This window comes from Coprinopsis cinerea (genome assembly GCF_000182895.1).
Source record: "Coprinopsis cinerea okayama7#130 chromosome 8 map unlocalized cont3.8, whole genome shotgun sequence".
NCBI classification, from domain to species: domain Eukaryota; kingdom Fungi; phylum Basidiomycota; class Agaricomycetes; order Agaricales; family Psathyrellaceae; genus Coprinopsis; species Coprinopsis cinerea.
The window spans coordinates 2,168,761-2,187,858 of NW_003307537.1; the positions used below are offsets into that span (position 1 = coordinate 2,168,761).

The 19,098-nt window shown below is 51.4% G+C and overlaps 7 protein-coding genes across 7 annotated transcripts; 2 read left to right on the forward strand and 5 right to left on the reverse strand.

Annotated features, from left to right (window-relative positions):
* Positions 1-1,293: 1,293 nt before the first annotated feature.
* Positions 1,294-3,477, reverse strand: CC1G_03066 (mucoidy inhibitor A; the record flags this gene model as incomplete). The annotated part of the gene is made up of 6 exons (XM_001840785.2): positions 3,231-3,477; positions 2,749-3,170; positions 2,582-2,694; positions 2,049-2,507; positions 1,856-1,986; positions 1,294-1,795 (listed from the first exon to the last, which is right to left on the reverse strand). The coding sequence occupies exons 1-6, from the start codon at positions 3,440-3,442 to the stop codon at positions 1,294-1,296; spliced, it is 1,839 nt and encodes a 612-aa protein (XP_001840837.1). The 5' UTR covers positions 3,443-3,477.
* Positions 3,478-4,281: 804 nt separating this feature from the next.
* On the reverse strand, positions 4,282-5,732 carry CC1G_03067 (hypothetical protein; the record flags this gene model as incomplete). The annotated part of the gene is made up of 10 exons (XM_001840786.2): positions 4,282-4,299; positions 4,360-4,419; positions 4,478-4,575; positions 4,683-4,790; positions 4,843-4,900; positions 4,957-5,037; positions 5,159-5,251; positions 5,319-5,419; positions 5,476-5,587; positions 5,658-5,732. The coding sequence occupies 10 exons, from the start codon at positions 5,730-5,732 to the stop codon at positions 4,282-4,284; spliced, it is 804 nt and encodes a 267-aa protein (XP_001840838.2).
* A 544-nt stretch (positions 5,733-6,276) lies between these two features.
* CC1G_03068 (beta-ketoadipate enol-lactone hydrolase) lies at positions 6,277-8,218 on the reverse strand. Its single transcript, XM_001840787.2, has 3 exons — positions 7,942-8,218; positions 7,468-7,887; positions 6,277-7,417 (listed from the first exon to the last, which is right to left on the reverse strand). Exons 1-3 carry the CDS (start codon positions 8,149-8,151, stop codon positions 6,389-6,391), a joined length of 1,659 nt encoding a protein of 552 aa, XP_001840839.1. The 5' UTR covers positions 8,152-8,218; the 3' UTR covers positions 6,277-6,388.
* A 641-nt stretch (positions 8,219-8,859) lies between these two features.
* Positions 8,860-9,331, forward strand: CC1G_03069 (hypothetical protein; the record flags this gene model as incomplete). Its single annotated transcript, XM_001840788.2, has 2 exons — positions 8,860-8,981; positions 9,037-9,331. 2 exons carry the CDS (start codon positions 8,860-8,862, stop codon positions 9,329-9,331), a joined length of 417 nt encoding a protein of 138 aa, XP_001840840.2.
* A 2,326-nt stretch (positions 9,332-11,657) lies between these two features.
* On the reverse strand, positions 11,658-12,347 carry CC1G_03070 (ubiquitin-conjugating enzyme e2-24 kDa; the record flags this gene model as incomplete). Its single annotated transcript, XM_001840789.2, has 3 exons — positions 11,658-11,744; positions 11,814-12,212; positions 12,264-12,347. 3 exons carry the CDS (start codon positions 12,345-12,347, stop codon positions 11,658-11,660), a joined length of 570 nt encoding a protein of 189 aa, XP_001840841.2.
* Positions 12,348-14,328: 1,981 nt separating this feature from the next.
* On the reverse strand, positions 14,329-14,587 carry CC1G_15073 (acetyltransferase; the record flags this gene model as incomplete). The annotated part of the gene is made up of 2 exons (XM_002910693.1): positions 14,329-14,338; positions 14,460-14,587. The coding sequence occupies 2 exons, from the start codon at positions 14,585-14,587 to the stop codon at positions 14,329-14,331; spliced, it is 138 nt and encodes a 45-aa protein (XP_002910739.1).
* Positions 14,588-17,258: 2,671 nt separating this feature from the next.
* CC1G_03071 (ARF GTPase activator) lies at positions 17,259-19,066 on the forward strand (the record flags this gene model as incomplete). Its single annotated transcript, XM_001840790.2, has 6 exons — positions 17,259-17,327; positions 17,385-17,503; positions 17,563-17,763; positions 17,822-18,481; positions 18,537-18,879; positions 18,962-19,066. 6 exons carry the CDS (start codon positions 17,259-17,261, stop codon positions 19,064-19,066), a joined length of 1,497 nt encoding a protein of 498 aa, XP_001840842.2.
* Between the last annotated feature and the right edge of the window lie 32 nt (positions 19,067-19,098).

Consider the following 19,098-nt stretch of genomic DNA (forward strand, 5'->3'; position numbering starts at 1 on the left):
CCAATTGCCCATTTGGTGGGCCCTTACTACGAACGACGGAGTGACCATGAGAGCGCTTGGACATGGACCGTTGGATATTGATGGTCTCCACAGATTACTGGCAATACCGAAGGTCAAACCACCCATTCGGAATAATATAAAAGCCAGGAGTGGTGCCATGTACAAATGTCTTTAAGCTCGAAACCTCCCATCGACCTTCATCTTCAGCCCAACACAGCAGCGTCATGGCACCGAGCATAGGGCCATTCGTCTGTGACACATGCAATAAAGAGTTTGAGAAATGGTCGAAACTAACAGCTCATGAACGACGTGTGCACGGCCAGAACGCCGTCATCAAACGATTCCCCTGCCAATTTCCCGGCTGTACTTTCACAACCAGGTTCCGCGAGTACCTGAAAAGACATGCCATCACGCATAATCCCAACGCACCTGCGTGCCAGTTTCCTGGCTGTAAATTCGTAGCCGAAAACGAAGAGAGCCTGCAACTGCATTCCAGTGTGCATCCCAAGCCACATGCATGCCAGGTTCCCGGCTGTGACTTTGTAACCAGAAGCAAAGCGGACCTGAAAGTGCATGCCATCACTCACGATCCCAACGCTGGCCGACACGCATGTCAGTTTCCCGGCTGTAAGTTCATATCCAGGTACAGAAAAAACCTGAAAGTGCATGCCGTTGTGCACGATCCCAATGCTGAGCGACTCGCATGTCAGGTTGCTGGCTGTAACTTCGTGACGATACACGACTCGAGCCTGAGAAATCATGCAGCCATGCACGATCCCGACGGTAACCAACACGCATGTCGGTTTCCCGGCTGTAACTTCATGACCATACACAAAAGATACCTCAAACCGCATTAGACCTTAAAGCATGATAAGCCTGTGGCCAGTCATGACAGCGAAGACTCTGCGGGTGCCACCAGTGCCTCCCTTTAGACGACGATCGAATGGTTGAACATCACGACAGGAAAGTACAAATAGCAAAAATGCTCCAGTAATTACGGTCAAAGAGCGGTCGTCTTTTGCATCCTGCTTTTTATGATAGTACCATGCCAGCCATGAATAAGTATGCGAATCTTCTGTTTCTATGTAGTTTGCACTTTGACTTTTTGAATGAAATCAAGTATGCAAATAGCTCAGTTTCTCGCGTGTCCTTCTCTAAAACACTGCACAATGACACTTCGTATGCAATTCTAGCAGATAATGGAGATATAACGCCGTAACAAAGTCCAGCGTACAGTCCACGTATACATCCGCTCGTCCGCAGTTCCGGGTTCCAACCAAAAAGTCCATGCACTCACAAGCCCGAAATCGGCGTCTTCAAGGGGGCCGATACTTCCCACTGGAGCGTCAGATTAAGCTTCCCTTGGGCAGGTATCGTGCAGTTCCACGCCAGCTTTCCATCCCCACCCAGGTCATCCAGATCAGTCTCACTTCCAACTTCATCCACACCCTCCCATTGCGCTGTAACACCCTTCGCGACACTAACAGGTGCGGGAACTTTGACGCCCAACTTGTTCTCCACTGTCTGACCTGGGATGAGCCTACTGGCGGCGTTACCTGCCCCAGTCGATTTGTCGGGGAGGTGGAGGCTGGGAGAGAGGAGTTTGACTGCAATGGTGGAGTCCTCTGAGACGGGGATTTGATCGATGATTTTTACGTTGGTGACTGCTGATGATTTGGTGTTGTGCAGGGTGATGCGTTGGGTGTAGTTATATACGCGGGATTTGGACATGAATCCGCTTTGAGCGGTCTTCTTGGCCAGTGCAGGGTAGGTGATGCGGATGGACGGGTCGAGGCTGCGAACGGGGTGTCAGTTCGCTGTCTGGAATGAACGAAGAAATCGGAGAAATACTCACCCGAGAGGACAGTCGAAGGTCTCGTCAGGGCTAACAGGTGGGACATTTGAGCGAGAAATGAAGCTACCGTCTACGTAGACGCTTGCCGGGCCCTGTAGGAGGGTATATCCCGACGTGTTCTTGACGACAGCCTGCCGACGATGAGAAGGGTAAGCTTTCTCTCGTGGTGGAGAATACGAAAGCAAAAACCGACCTTTAGATGTACTTTAGTCTCGCGCTTGGGAACAGACACCCATTCCATGTCAGCATCGAGTTCCAATTTGACGATCGTCACGTTGTGCGCGACGTTGTCGCTTGGGATAGTCATGAGACCGGGGACGCTGAAGGTAGCGGAGATATTCCCCTTGCTCGAGACTTCCAGGTTGCGATGCTGGATATCTTCAGGGACCATTGGAACATAGCTATCCTCGATCGTTGGATCGTATGTTTGCATTGCCGCCCAGGACTGTGCAGGTACGGCAGGGGCCGCCGTGGTTGGAGCGACAGTCTCTCTGCGGCCATTCGATGAAAATAGAAGAATTCCACCCTTGGATTTGCGGTAGGCAGGGGCTGGTGGGACGTAGACCGACAGAGTCCAAGTAGAAAGAGAAGGTATCCCAACACCGAATGTAGGAGCTGCGGTTTCAAGGCTCAGGGGAACGTCGGTCCAGTCCTACAATGAGGGAGTCTGGGTCAGAGATCTGCACCATATGATACCGAGATGAGAGTGGCGAGAGGCGAACAAACCTCACCGGTGTTTTGGGTAATGGCGCCCTTATAAACAAGGGTAACGGGCTTCTCTTTGGTGTCCATATCCACACGAATATCATACTCCGCCGACCAGCTGGCGCTCCTCACAGCTGCAGTGGCATCAATATCAGTCATGAAGACGAGGCCCGTCGACAAAAGCTCACCGTAAATCAAGGCAATCTCGACCTCCCCTTCCAAGTTAGCAAACACGCCGATCACAGCCTTGAGCGTGAGTTTCTCGTTCCTCTGGGGACCGAACAACGCCGTCTTCTCCTCTTCAATGCTGTCTTGCAACTGCTTCTTTTTTGTGTTCAGTTCAGCGATCCTGTCGTCGAGTTTCTCCGCCGTGGCTTCGTAGTTGTCAACGATGATTTGAAGTTTAGAAACGTCGACATTCTCGGGTTTGACACTGCTCATGTAGGTTTCAATAGAGGAAATAGCAATGCGAGCGCGCGAGAGCGCCTTCGTGGTCTTGAGCATCTCCCCTTCGAGCTCTTCCAGCTTCGGCGACCCCTTGGGAGGTGGAGCGGCTGGGATGCAGGAGATGGTCACGTCGTGGATGGTAGCCGAGCCTCGCCCTTCAACTCTGTAGTAACCCCATCCACAACCTCGGCTTTGCAGCAATAGAAGGAATAAGGGCCCATACCTGAATGACCCCTGGTCCATGGCAGAAGGAAGACCTGTGATAGTGACCTGGTTCTGGCCGGTCTTCACCTCAAACTTGAATACACGGGTGACTTCCGCGCGCTGCGAATACACAGAGACGCCAGTAATCTTGCTATCTGTCTCAGAGACGAGTTCGACAGCATTGACCACCTCGAATGGCGGGGGGTTAGACTCTGCGTTGTCGATGGTCATTACTAGCTTTGAATACGCGTATACGTCGAGAGTGGGGGGCCAGTATAGATAGGGATTCGCAGACCACTGCTCCATTTATGCATTTTCGTATGTGACAGCGGGCTGTGCAAGCGTTATGTTTCTGGAAAGCGACGTCCGAATTCAGACGGTCTTCTGATTGTTGGAGACTATGGTGCTGTAGCCTGTGGGAAGAGTGCTGTGAAAAGCATTGTTGGTGTCCCGCCGTGATGAGTTGTCAACCTTGTTGCCCTAATCTTTACAGGGCCTTTGGTTTTCAGCAACAGTACCAGCATCAAGGAGAGAAGAATAACGTTCGCGTCAGGGGTAGAGTTGACCCTCCTGGCTGCCAAGAGTTGGCGGACTTACTACGTACCTACTTTAGGGCAGGCAGTTTCGCGTTTGATGACTGTCTGACCGTGTAGTGATGTGACGGCCAAGGCTCAAAGTCCCAAGCCAGGCCAGGCCTCTATGAGGCCTGCGTTCTTCCAAAGCCACGGTCGCTCGGATTGAACTGAGGCCTCAAAACCGAGTCCAGCATCACAGATGTAGGGATACTTTATACAATGTCGCTTCTGCAGTCATCAGGCGTCACAAGTGGTAGGACTACAGAAGTCACCAGAGCACCAAGGCGTTATTGGTACAGAGAATTCCGCGGGAGCCCGAAGAGTTGCACACGCAAAAGCTAAGCTGAGATATATTCAAAGTATCGGAAAGCATCAAAGGTACTCATACTAAGTACTAAACGTAAAGCAAGCAATGGGCAGCTTGCATTCAATGTATTGAAGAAAACAACTGAACAAAGCAACAAAACTTGGTGATAGCGAGATTCTACCACTCCATTATCCTTGCCAGACGGCCTGAACGACAGTATCAGAATCAGAAACATTTGGCGACCGCACTGGCAATATGTCACTTACCGGGCCAGGGTGAATATAAGTAACGGGAGGGTTGAGAATATCGATATCAAGTCCCGGCTCCTATTTACCAAAACCATCAATCTCGACGGCGTAAATCCACGATCAAAGCGTGCCTCACCAATCCAGTGTAGTGTCCAGGGACATTGACCAAAGGTCCGGGAGTACCATTTCCACCGTTGGCGACATTGATCTGAGCGCAGGACAAGAAGAATTGGACTGTCGATATAGGATGCCGTATTAGGAAGGCGAAGTACCAATTCCAGTAAGTGGGCCGAAACACGCGTCAGCAGAGGTATGCAGGGGGGTGAAGGATCAGCACGTACGAGGACGTCCTACAACGTTAGTGGCATGGATCGCAATATTCTCAATTCGGAGAAGATACTGGCCGCTGGGAAGGGACTGGGGCAAGTCGAACTCGAAGTGGGTTTGGTCTGCGAGAGGTTAGTCAGCGTGCCGGTGTATCAAGTTGATGGTTCAACTCACTTGTAGACTCGAAGAACATGGTGCGGTCAGGGTTGACATGAGCGGTCCATTCCTTGATCTAGAACACGCGTGCATGAGTTGTCTCCATCGGCTGTCACCTGTCCTGGTACGAACCTTGAACCAGACCTGGCCGTCGCCATCCCAATCAGCGACATCTACACCAGCCGGGGCGCGAGCCAGAAAGATGTTCGTGATCTAGATTACAGATCACAGTCTCAGCGCCTCGCGTATACTCAGAAAAATGGGACTACCATTTACTTACACTTTCATGTTAAGCGCCAATCGCGCCTGGAAGCGTCAACGCTTTGAACCCGACCCTGTTGCTTGTGGTGAGGTTGTAAGTCTGCGTCACCTCCGTTCGGGCGGCATCGTTGCAGCGTATAGCGGGCTGGTTCATATCGCCCCAGACCTATTCGTCGTCCAAAATTTCGAGTTGAGCAACCGATATAACGATGACCCGAGGTACGAATACGCACAGGACCGTAGCCAGTCTTGTCATAATCACCGTTATCCGTTCGGCGAACGTATTGCCACTCGGGTGTTTCGACACTGTCGACGATGAGGATGGGGAAAATGTCTGCAGGGCAATCGTTTAGAGGTCAGTCGCACTATAAGGAGTCCTAAGGCACTCACAATGGGCCGAGGCGAGAGCCACGAACGAGGCCAATGTAAAGATGGACTTGAGCATAGTGATTTGAGATCGGGAATAAGGGACGTTGACGGTTGGAGGGTCTACTCGACAGTGCTAGTAGTAGCAGGAAGCTGAGGAGAGATGAATGGAGCTGGTTGTTGGAAGAGTTCCATCCACCCCTCACCTTTTTATACTGTTTCTGCGAGGGTATCCATCTCGGATTCTCCTTCCGCAAATTTGCCGCTCGGTGGTAATCCATACGGCCCACGGGCTATAATCCCCTGATGCATCACAGAGGTCACGAAGGATCCAATTTCTCTAACTCGTCCTTCGGTAGATCGTAAGCGAAGCCGATCCGTCGAGTAGCTTCGAACCGCAGCGTTCCCAAGTGCGTCGGCCGCACCAAACTCTGGCTTTGAACTGTGTAGGTAGCCTGGCTGGCTGAGGATTGACAAAGGAATCCTTCGTCCGAATTGACCGCCCAAGAACCCAAGGGCGCTCGGAGCACGGAAAATAGATAAGATGCCCACGGCGCGCGCCAAATGTTCAGCTTCTTTCATTGTTTGGTAGAGAGCTACCACCGTGCCTGGACGCCTTGGCACGGGGATCACTACACCGGTTGGTAGGTCAACAGGCAAGATTCCGGAATTTGCGCACGTTGGGTCATGGAAGGGCCGAAAACCGCTCCTGCTACTCAATGGTAGAGAGGGGCGCATACTTCGAGCGGCTCAATCAAGCCGCGAGTTCGGAATGGTCAAGCGTTCGAGCGCTGGAGCTTCAGGTTTTCTTTCGCATGGGCGAGTGGGATGAAAGAGATGAAAGTTCATTCTTGAGATCATACATGGGAATCGGGAAAGCCTCAGTCTCGTATTTTGTTCTGCATCCTCTCGAAGAGTTCGATGAAACTGGCCGCCATTAGAGACCACCCAACCAGTCACCAACCACTTCACACCACACCTCAGGGCGATCGACCATAGGCAGGTGCCCTGATCCTTCAACAGCCTTGTAGTCAGCTCGGTCCCACTTCTCCGCCAGCCCCTTCAGCCCTTCCCCGACCTTCCCGTTCCCGTCCAAGCTCCCCGCGACGAGCAAAACTTTCAGATCCCTGCCCTCCAAAAGCGGGGGCCTTCCCGGCATATCCAGTTTCTCCCCCGTCGAACCCTCCAACAAATCATACGACCCCAACGCCCTCGCTCCTTCCACGAACCCTTCAACAGGTGTCTCCTCGACCATCTTCCTCACCAACGCTGCCCTTGAGGGTGGGAGTGGCGAGGCAGCGGGGAACCATCGAGGGAGCGTGACATCGGCCAGACGCGACAGCCCAACGCTCTGAGCGTCGTCCAGTCCCGCTCCGCCAAAGACAAGTCCGACCCTCTCTTTCCACGCATCTCTATTACCAGCCGGTGTTCGAGCGGAGGTGTCGCATGCGATTATGGCTTTCGTCTTGCGCGCAGTGGTGTCCGGGCTTCCGCTCGATGTGGGGTAGCTGGCGCCAAATGCCATGGCGCATGCCCCTCCCTGTGAGACGCCAATGACTGCATGAATGGGTTTCAGACCCTTCGAGTCGCCGTCGATGACTTCCTTGATCTCGTCCGAGACGAGGAGATTCTGCACATCCCAAGCGAGGAGCGGGATAGTCGAGCGTCGGGCTGAATCATCATCGTGATAGCGAACACTGTCGGCCGGATTGGGTGGAAGAGTGGAACGCCCGTGACCGCGTTGGTCGTGCAAGAGAATGTTATACCGGCGCTTTGAGTTCCCGCCGGAGGCATGAAAGCCTCCATCAAGCAAATAGGGAACGATCCATCCCCACATCCTGGTCGACGTGAGTAGAGAGTTCGAAAGGACGATCCACGGCGCATCCTGTTCTGGATGCCGCAAAGTGACAGCGTAAATCTGGTGGGTAGCTTCTGATTTTGGGAACGAAGGTAAGGTGACATTATGCTGAGGATAAAGTCAGAGCCAATACCATTTCTTCAGGGTATTGTACGCACCTCGACTCGTTCGACGGGCCATGGAACTTGTTGCTCCGCACGCCCATCGACATCAGTCGCAACGAGGAAGCGAGAGACGAGGTTATAGGTCGCCACCAGCATCGATGATTCGGAATACAGAGCGTTCGTCAGCTCTTCCACCTCCGAGTGGCCAGTGCCTTCGACGTATTTCCGCAGTGCATCCTTGTACTTCACGCCATGATCGACGGTGAAGCTGGAGGAACTGACCAGTGTCAGCTTGTCTACAAAGTCCAGAGCAGCTTCTTGCAGTGGCGTAAATAGACCTTTGGCAGGCGGAAGGGGAGTGTCGATGTCGCGGATAGAATAGAGTTGGCCAGTGGACAATCCTTCCTTGCGTCCGATCGGTTCGTGTTGAACCCATTCGTAGGCTGCATGGTTCAACGCAGCGATTCTCAGGATCTATGCAGCCTCCAAGGTCAGACTATGACACTCATAGACCAACAGATAACGCACCATCAACTCCCTCAGATCTCCAGGGACCTTCCCACCCGTCCTCAGCGCCCCAAGAAGGTCATTGTAGCCTCTCGCGCCTTCAGCAAAGTGCAAAAGGTTCCCATCGAGAGCTGTCAGCCCCCTTTCTCCCCGTCGTTTGCGAATAGCATCTGCGACCGGGTCTGTTCCGGGAGCAGGATACCGGCCTGGTAGGAGCTTAGATTTCGACATCACGTTTGGCTGGTAGGATATGGTGAAATGGCGGTGGTTTCGAGAGATGGTGAGCCTTCGACTGATTGGAAATGGACTGAGCCACGAAAACCTAAGAATCATCTCCCTTCAGGAAGCCCCGCGCGCATACGTGATTACATTTGGTCCCCTTGTGAGCGTCGCGAAAGGGTCGGACAAATGGTATCATCTTCTCTCTTGTTCGGTGGGATAAACTTTATAACCTTGTTTCCTGCATAGCGATGGGACTAGAGTATCGTCACAGCCATTGTGCCTGCGTTGCGAGTCGCGAATTAACGCCTGTTGGCGGTGGACGGTGGAACGACGAGAATCGACATCCCGTGGCAAACCGGCGGCTGACCCAGAACCGGAAGTCTTGGCAGTCATAAAGCCCCTTTGATGGACAATCAGATGTCAGTCTGATACCATCAACACAGCACGAATTCGACTGTCCTTTGTCACTTCTCAATTATTTCCTCGTCCTCCGACTCTCCAAGTCGCCCTACAAAGCGACCAAGGACTGAAGAGTCAGAAGACGACCCGGAAGGACAGCGAAGCTCTGATCCGTCCGAGGAAACCGACAATAACGACATCATCGTTCGCTCTTCAAACTGTTGGTTCGAAGATGGAAACATCATATTGCAGGTCGAGCAGACACAATTTCGAGTGCATAGAAGCATTCTTTCGTTGCACTCTGACGTCCTCGCTAACATGTTTTCCGTTCCCCAACCTGAAAGCACTGCCAATCCTTCAGAGTGCCCGATTGTCATCCTCCACCATGACTCTGCTGCAGACTGGGAACTGGTGCTCCGCCAAATATACGATGGATTCAGGTTCGCATCCATACTTTATTGCACAGGCTGAGACTAACCATTGCAGCTGATATAGGGAATTCCGCTCGTATACAGCTTTCAGCGTGAGGGTGCTGATGGCCAGCGTGTCTCTCGCCGACAAGTACAACATAGTCCACCTTCGAAAGGAAGCCGCGAGTCGCCTGAGAAGAACATTCAACGGGGACTTCAGAAACTTCCCCCAAGCGGTCAAAATCCGCAGTCAATGGGTCTTTCTGGGAAAGGATACTTCTCTGGGAGACCTAATCAACCTCGCCTTTCGCTATGGATTGCGCTACTGCCTTCCTTCCATGTACCTAGTGGCTCTTCACGACGAGGTCCTCTTCCACTAAGGCTTCTCTGACTCAACGATACATTTACAGACCCTCATATTCGACGGTTTCAAAGCTCAGAATGGGACGGTGACGACCATCGTACCGGGAGCGCAAAAGGCCCTGGTTCTCGGACGAGACAAAATTCAGAAAGCCATACTAGACCACCAGTTCAAATGGATGCGCTCTTCGTTCACCAGCGTCCACAGATGTGGATCTTACGGCTGTTCCGGCACCGTGGAGCCACTTCGCGACATCTCACAGTCTATCAAGGCTGCATTCTCCGCTGGAGCTCCACTTTGGTGAAGGGATTGTGCCCCGATTGCCTTTTCACAGCTAAAGAAACGTTCCTTGCGGGCCAGACGCGTGTTTGGAGTAAACTTCCCTCTTACTTCGACCTTCCCACTTGGGCGGAACTGCAAAAGGAGTACACGGAATCTATTTAAACTGCTCGTTTCAGGCAGAACCCAAACGACTCTGATTAATCTTATCTGTCTCGTGGAGGCGCAGTTATAGACGAGGATATAATCGACATCAGATATCTTTCCTTGCCCCATGCAAGGCTGTATCCCATCCGCTTACCTTCCTTTTCAAGTCTCTTCGCTTCGATTGCTTCACTCCGCTCTAATTCTTACCCATCTTTTTGCTTTTTGCTTCATCCCCATTCGACGTTCACGGTAAACGCCCACTGGGGGTCATAGGTACCGGCCTGCCGCACCGCCTAGTAGTTAGTACATGTCTCTCGAATGGGCTGAGCACATCCAGCGGAGTTGACAAAGAAATTGTGTGGATTGTAGGTCCTCTCTCGTGGGTCGAAACTAGCAGTAAAGGCTAAATTGACTGCACAAATCAAGGCTCAACAATTCCATGCTCCACAAAAACGCGCAACCTTTCCTTAACAACTGAGGTGTTGTACTGAGTACACTTCCGCCTTCGAAGCACGAGGTCCCGGAACAACTAAACTGAATCGCAGTAGATTCCGTCCGATATCCTTTTTGAGAGATCTTCACATCCACACCCGCGTGTAATGAGCCTCGGCCTCGCGAAAGGTGAAGAAAATGTGAAGAAACAATATCAACCTACAGTCTATGACCTCACTCATTACGCCTGCTTGACCTGACGAAATACAGGAAACAAGCGAGTAACGTTATCCCTCGTCACCTGAGCAGCATAAGATGCACAATGGGTGTACAAGTGCGCCCGCACCGTGCTGGGCGACGCCATGGCGCAATCATAAGGCTCGATAAGAGCCCCAACGAGTAGCCTGGTCTGGAGGCATTAACTCGGAGTCCAAATGACCTCGATAGCTGGACAACCTCAGATGAAACTCAGCCCGTCCCCGACCGCATTTAGCCAAACTGTCATTAGACGGTCGGTCTTCCCCAAATAAAGCAAGGATTTACGTACTACTGCAGTGTTAAAACCACGCCTACACCACGCAGAAGACTATACCATGGATCCATTTGTGTAGATATGGCTGTTGAGAGTGGTTATCGATATGGCCTCGATCAGTAAAAGAATCAAGGATGGATCTAGTCAAATTGAACCTCCGAGCGGTGGTCGCCGACCCTCAGGTTCCGCTGCATCACGATGTAGAGATTAGCGGAGTTATATTACTGGTATAAACCGCCCAGAAATTCGGCTCACCTCTGACCAAATCCCGAGATACCGTCCCTCGGTGAAAACCCCGGAGGGACTTAAGGGCAACTCAACATTCAGTATAGAATCAACCCTTGATACCGACAGCCGAAGTTCCAGTTATCAAGTTACCGATGTGCCTCGAATTTGAATAAAATAAGCTGTTTAGCTTCCCGGGGAGATTTGGTGCGAAGAGGAGAATGGGAAACGTACTTCTCCACGTCTCCAGATGAGACGCGCACCACAACCAGGTTGATATGAAACGGACCGTTCACTTGACGATGCAGAACTCCTGAGGCAGCTTCGGTTCATTCTCCTGCTGTTACAGACGTCAAGTTGCAGTACTGAAATTGGAAAGACCGACCCAAGAAGTCAATGTGATAACCTGCAGGCGACCCCTGGCCTATCACACGATTCCGTGCTCTTCGTAACGGAGCCCAGCGTCAGACACTGTGACCAGACCATGGACGGGTTAGTGATATAATCCCTTGTTAAAAGTTAATATCGCCGACTACTGAGGGCGGAGCGGCGGAATGAGAGAACGAAAGCGATGGGCACCGATAGCATTGGGATGACGTAGCGAAAGCACAGATCAATGGTTGGGTCGGGAGAAAGCATCACGGATGGAAACTCGGAAAACAGACGGGTGCCAATCGAAATTCCATTGGCTATCCAAGAGAAACAAGTCTTCAGCCATACAAAACGCGGATCACTTGAGGAGCTCTTCTACTATCCTATCGTCGGATATCTGGGCGACATTGGGACCTCGATAGTTCAATCGTCGAAGTACATCGATCTACAAGACATGAAACGTCAGAAATCCAAAATATCATGAAATCGATAGTATGCGAGAGGATGCACGTACCACTTTCGTTCGGGGGAAACCGAGGCTCTCAAACTGGTCGACGTGAGCCTTCTCCAACCCTGCAATCGCAACTTCATCATCTACGTTCGGGTTCTTGGCGTCACCGGGAGCACCCGCATAAATCTGAGCCCAGTACCGCGCCGTAGCCTCAAAGCTACTTCGACTCGTCATGTAATGCTTCGCCACCTCCGCATCTTGTGGGTCGTTCGGTTCGGGAGAGCACAGAAGGCTCTGCAGCGAGATCAATGTTGACTTGAGCGTCAAAACTGGAGACCAAGCGTCCTTGAGAATATCTAGACAGATCGCGCCTGAAGCCGAGGAAACGTTGGGATGATAAACCTTTGTCAAGAACTTCATCTTGACTGGTTGGAATGGGTATGATTCCGGGATCACAATATCCTAGTAATGGCTTCAGAAATGGTCGGTTCAGATTATAACTTCGACACTTACAACTTCATACTTTCCGCCCTCGTACGGGGTCCCCTCTGGTCCCATAAACGAGCCTTTCAGATGAAATGGCGATTCATCAATCATCTCAATCTTGATACTCGAACTCTTGTCATTCTTGCAGTCTTTCTGTCCCTTTAGCGCTCAGAACAACCACATAAGCCTGTAGACTCGCCTGCTATTTCCTTGTTCACTCTTCGTAGTCGGGCGTCCATAGTCCAGGAGATACAGGGTCGAAGGTCTAGTTGGTTGGAGGTAAAGGAGATTGGGCGAGCGATCAATTGGCCCGCAATCAGTGGGCACGATTAGTAATCCTGATGGGCACAGCCATCATTCCTGTGTGTGCATGCATGAACAGAGAACTAAGTTTGAAGTCTACTTCTAGTGGTAGGAGGAAGCCTAGTCGAGCCTGAGACCTTCTATACAGGACATGTATCTAGCTACCTGAAGACTTACTTAGCCTCTACTGAAACCCGATTGGCGGGAGCTACATAAATAACGCGTACAAAAATACTCTCCAGTCTCCCACCCTATCGTTAATTCCAGGGTATACGCCAACCCTAATGAATTGGTAAATGAATAGATGCGACTTCTGTGTATACGCTTATAAGCAGAGATGGGACGGCGAGGTCTCCCATTAAGAAGAGAAGACAGGGACAGCGTGCACAATCGCATGAGCGGGTCGAGGTCTCCCCAGACGCTATTTTGGCTATGAACAACGCAACCATCTTCCGTGCTCAAAAAACGAAGCACAGTCGACATCGAAGCAATTGTAGTCATAACCAAAAAGCACTGTGGAGGGCTTTCCATGCTCAGCGAAGGACAACGGGATTGCGCCAGTGGCACAAGTAGCGAGGGGGAAAAGTGGGAATGGAAACTGAATGGGAGGAAGGGAAGCAGGGAAGGCTCGTTGGCCTGGGGTTAATCCTCCAGCAAATTTTCGCTCGTATTTATAGATTTTCAACTCGTCCCATGGGGTCTGCGGGCGGACTTGAATTGGGTAAATGCTCATACTCGTGGGCCATCAACCCGATCATAACCTGCCTCTCTTCCGACAATCAGCGGCATGCAAAGGTCACGCGAAAGTGAGCCCATAATTCCCCCTGTTATCGATATCAGGCCGAAAGCACTCTGCTGACGGCCGGAACTTGCCCTGGCGACTGTTTCGCAGAAAAGCCCAGTAAAACGGGCTTGTGGACATTGGTACAGGAGAAACCGGTGCCCAGGACTTCGTCCCCGGAGCCCCAAGCGGTAGGAGATTTGAAATAGATTGCCGGCTATACCGTCCGAGAACTCTGTGTGGGGCCAGACTTTCTGCACTCTGGCTTGGTAAAGATATCGTTGCACAAGCGCTCGGCCTTTCAGGCCTAACCTTCAGCCTCAAATTTCACCTTTAACTCAAGCTCGCCCGGCCATGCTTCCACCGAACCAGCTATTTCCGATGTACTTAATATCTGAGAGCGAAATACACTTGCTATAACGACGCGTACACGAACGTGAGCGTAAGTATGACATCAGACCATTAAAGGGTTGTTGTACATACCTGTTTCTTTCTACAAGTGTAAACTATGACGACTTTGTGATATTCCATGTGTTCACATTCCCTGATTTAGTCTTGTCGTAACTCCCAACAGTCACCAGTTGCCCTCCTGAGGATCAGATAAGAACCTCGCTCGGGCACTGGATTGACATACATTCCAAAGTATTTTAATGAAAACAAATAAGGATGTCCAGATTATCAGAGATTTCCCGTCATATAAGCTTCGCGGGAAGGGATATACTCCGGCCCCAACCAAACATCCAATCGAGTTGTTATGAGGCGTGAAAAGTCCAAGAACAGCGTGTAATGCCTGCTACCAATTCCCTGGTAGTGCGGCGCTTTCAACCACCGAGGTGTCGAGTGCCCAGCTTGAGCAAGAATATTCATCATGTGGTACAAAAGGGTTAACGAAACCGAAGGGTCATTGGTCACAACATCTGACAACGACAATCGCATTTGGCAAGCCTACTTCCCGACGGACCTTTTACCCCAACGCCGTGCCTCAGCCACGAGGATTTTCGAGATGCTTTAAGGAAATCTGAATGACCATAAGCTCATGGGAGGACGCTTTAGCTCAGAGTCAGAGACAACTACAAATCCACTGCAATCTCGATATCACGGGAAGACCTATCTATAAATCGCACTTCATCCGAACATACTCGACATGCGACTTGTAAAACGTGCTTCCGAATGGCGATAGTCCTCGTTTCTTGTACCACTCCAAGCTCGATACCCGTGCATCGCACCAAATAACCGAAGCCCCTAACTGTGCTCGGGCTACGGACATTGTGTATTCCAATAGTCGTGTCCCCACGCCGCGTCCCTGGAACGCAGTATGACACGCAAACTTTCGAAATCGAACCGCCCGTCGTGTAGGATTATCCTGTGGCGTCAGTGGACACGGTTCTCGTTGTTCTTGGATCGCTGGTTTATCATCATCATGATGAAGCGGATGTTGCTCTGATCGCAAATCGCCGTCTCCATCTCCATCGATGGGGAGTGGCTCAACAAAGACTGAGATAACGGCGATAGCCTCGTCTTTTGAATGCAAAGGTAAAAACGCCCCAAGGTGAACACCATTTTGATCCTCCGGCAGGAGAACGTGGGAGATGGGTTTGTCTGGCCAAAGAACAGAATGACGGAGGGGAATGGTGTCCTTTGCATCGATAGGCCGGAATTGGAGCTCGTTATCGGAATCCATCGTCGACCTGCAGCACTGGTGCAGATCTGGCTCCCCAGTGCGTGGACCGTAAGCAGCAGTCATAACTATGCCCTTTACGAGACTCACCTGACAGGTCTGAGCCCGTTAGAGGAGGAACGAAGGGAAGGGGATCAAGGACTGCTCGGGCCTTGTGATTACTGATAGTGAAAGTTCAGTCCTGAACCGCGTCAGTCCACCGTGCTGATCAAGGCGTGTGTTGAACCCTGTGCAATTCTCCGGCCTCGGCGGCCTTGCTCATTCTTGAATTCGCCGTCGAGCGTCTATCGGAGACTAGTCAATAGAACGGCCGGCTCGTTATCCGAAGCCTTCTGAGGAAGCGTTATCTCCTATTCAACGCGAATAAACTTGCGGAGTTGGAACACAATAGCCACTGGATGCAATCTCAAAATAGAACTGTCGCCGAGGACAAAGGATGCGGGAACACTCTTCATGCACTGCAATGGATTCGAGCCTCATTGCATAACTCCTCTGGAGAAAACGTGATGGAGTAACGGTCGGAGAAGAGTCGCACGAAAGGCGCGCAACCATGCTTTCACCTTGGACCCGGGTTGCTTTTGGCGGACATTAACTTTGGAACAAGAAACTCCAGAAGTGACTTGACGTCGAGAATGAAACGGCGATAGCGTTTACAAATGAGCCTAACCTCGCGGACCAAGAGGCTTGCTGGGCGCTTAAATCCCAGAGAACGGAACCTGTAGGCGGGAGGTTGTGGGTCCAAAGCTTAACTGTGCTATAAATAGGAGCCACCACGGAGACATCAGCTGCTTCCCGGAGGAAAACGCGTGGCCTAAAACTCTAACCCCTGCGTGCGGTGACAGCCTGCTCGTCCGATTGGCCGCGTAGAACGCTCCCACCCGAAGGTAATCTGACATGCAGGCTGTGGTACATGGCCAGGCCCTGCATGTCTGCGACGGCGAAGTTGCGAGGCACTGGAGGGAATGAATCGACGGGCCAAGTGCAAGGACAATGGTCATCGGACGCCATGAATGGCAGGTGCCGTTAGGGAGAGTGTTGTCTTTTCGACAGGGACCCCAAAGGTAAAGTCCCCGTCGCCCACATCCAACTCACATCAGGCGAATGAGCACAGATGAACAACGGGCTTGAGGAATCTCCCTGAACTTTCAGCCTAATGGGCAAAGAAACCCGTTATCGCGTCAAACAGGGGTGAAAATAGAACACTCGCCTCGTCATTGGGGGAAAACACAAAGCGGAGAAGTCCGCCAGACAGTCAGATCGAGCACACGGCGAATAGTAACTCGGTTCCGCTCAGGAACCTGGACAGGAAAGGTACAGGAGGACATTCGTAGTTCTCACAGAACGAACGAACTCCGCCGTGTTCCTGTGCGGAACTGTAAATGGAGAACCTGAAGCACCGCGGACGTGATCTACTTCTTCCGCGACAGCAATATTATCTGCTTACCGGGTTGTTCGTTCAGGGTGAACTTTGAAACGCAGCGCTTCTGAAAGCCGTAAAGTTAAGCAAGTTAGCAGGTGAGGGGTAATGTTACGAACGGAAATTACCTCGTGACGGAAAGGATTACGACCCATGTTACGAGTGACTTTACGATGACCACGTTGACCGTGGAAAGCGACCAGCGAGTGTCGCCAATGGGTAGATTAGGGATGGCTCGACCTACACCAGGTTGTGGACGCGTAACACATCCCAATTTTTGTCCTCTCAGCAGAAATGGCACACACTCCAAGTTTCGAAAGAGAGCAAGTATCGGATGGTCTCGCTTCATCTCGACGGCGTCTACGCACCTCCTGGGGATTCAGGACTTGGTGGCGTATTCTGGTCAGTGTACCACGCCACCATGCACATTTCGTCAGACTCGAGGCTTGAGCTTGCGGTTCCAAGTCGGAAACTGTGTGTACACTGACTGTTAAAGTGTTAATGAAGCTGGAATGGAAGTGCAGTCTCTGGAAAAGTGTAAATTCACTGACCGACTGTCGAACTCGAGGTTTAAATTTGATAGGTGGACAAGCATTTTCTTGGCATTTAATACACAGTCAACATGTTGTACGTTTCATGCCACCCATGAGAATACAGTTGCCTGGCAGTGTATTCCATAAGAGAAACGGACGTCGGTGAAGGTTGGGAACAAGCAGGTTTCGAACTTGGTCGCCAGACCTGTGCCTTGGCGGCAAGTGATGGCATCAATGATTTTCAAACCCAGCTTCCAGATCATGAATTCTACCCATTAACCATCGCCACGATTAGGCCACGACAGCAACCATGGCAGAACCGACAAAACAGGAGACTGAGCAGGTATTCAAGGTCTTGAAAGGTCAAAAGGCCAACAAGGTATGCTGTATTTGACCTGTTATTGGTTCTGAATTCGCTCAAGCCAGAAAATGATAGTCTTGTTTCGATTGCAACGCCAAAAACCCGACATGGTCAAGTGTAACGTTTGGCGTTTACATTTGCTTGGAATGTTCAAGTAACCACCGAAATATGGGTGTTCATATCAGTTTTGTGAGGTGAGATCCAATTTTGTAACCAGAACTGTTCAGGTCAGCCTCACAACTGGTTAATCTAGGTCAACCAATCTCGATAGTTGGCAATTGGTCCAATTACGACGAATGAAAGTGGGCGGGAATGCATCTGCCACTGAATTCTTCAACAAACATGGAGGATCGTCGTTACTACACGATTCAGATTCGAAGAAGAAGTATTCCAGCCGCGTTGCAGAGTTGTACAAGGAGGAATTGGAGCGCAGGATTAAGGAAGATACTGCAAAGTAATGTCTAATTCTTCAGTTATCAATTCAAGATTCTAAGCTAATAGGTTTCCCGAAGATATCCCAAAGGCATCTTTGTCGAGGGAATGGAAGCCCCAGCGGCTGCCGCGACAACCTCGAACGATGCGGAAGATGATTTCTTCGAATCCTGGTCGAAACCAACGACCCCTAAGACCTCAGCGCCAGGTACACCCCGAACATCCACCCCACCAGTTATCGGGCGAGCAGCCTCGACACCAGCAAGCACTTCGGCAGCACCCGCTGCTCCCCGTACCATCTCCTCGTCCGCGATCAGACCCGCCGCTCGCAAAGGCGGCCTGGGTGCAACCAGGCTCAGTGCAGCCACATCGTCTTCATCCACTGGTTCTACCACGAAGAAATCCAAGCTGGGACTAGGCGCGACCAAAGCGAAACCCGTAGATTTCGAAGAGGCGGAGCGCAAGGCGCTCGCGGAGGCAGAACGTATCAAGCAGTTGGGATACGATCGAGAACGGGAGGAGGCTGAGGAGAAGGCGAGGAAGCAAGCAGAGGCTGCTGCTGCTGCACTAGCAAAGAACACCGCTGCGTTGAGCCTGTCATCCGCACCATCGACCGCCAGCGCTGCTAAGAAGTCCCCTGATCCTAGGGCATCTGCCGCATTCCCTAGGCTCGGCTTTGGTGCCATCCCAGGAGCTGGAGCTGCCGCTGCCGTCGCTGCTGCCGCCGCCCCTGCCACCAGGTATGGAACCCCCCATGATTGCAAACACGGCCTTTTCGATCTAACTGTTTGGCAGGTCAGCACCGGTTGTTGATGACGCGCCCACCACAGCCCGCGATAGGTTCGGAAACCAGAAGGCGATCTCCTCGGATATGTACTTTGGCAGGAACGACTACGACCCTGATGCAGTCAGGGAAGCACAGACACGTCTCCAGTCCTTCCAGGGTGCCAGTGCCATCTCGTCTAGTCAGTACTTTGGCAGGGATGAGGAGGAAGAGTTTGAGCGATCTCAGGAGGGTTTGTTGGGTGATGGAAGTTTAGCGGGCCTGGAATATGCTGCGAAGGATGCAATCGCTAAGGTCCTCTCGAACCCTGATGTCCAGAATGCTGCCGAGAGCCTTAGGACTGGTGCTTTGAAGGTAAGTCCTCTCTCTTCGGGTGATCAAGGCGAGTGTACTCACGGTTATTCATCTTCATCTAGCTCTCAGATTATCTCGCCAGCATGTCCGAGCGCTAATCGACTCGATCTCTTATCTACCTATCACTATCACTCTATCCCTGCAAGGTGCATATGGACATTGGTTCTCCGTACTTGCAGGAGATTAGGTCAGTGTATCTTCTGTGATACCTTAATTTCA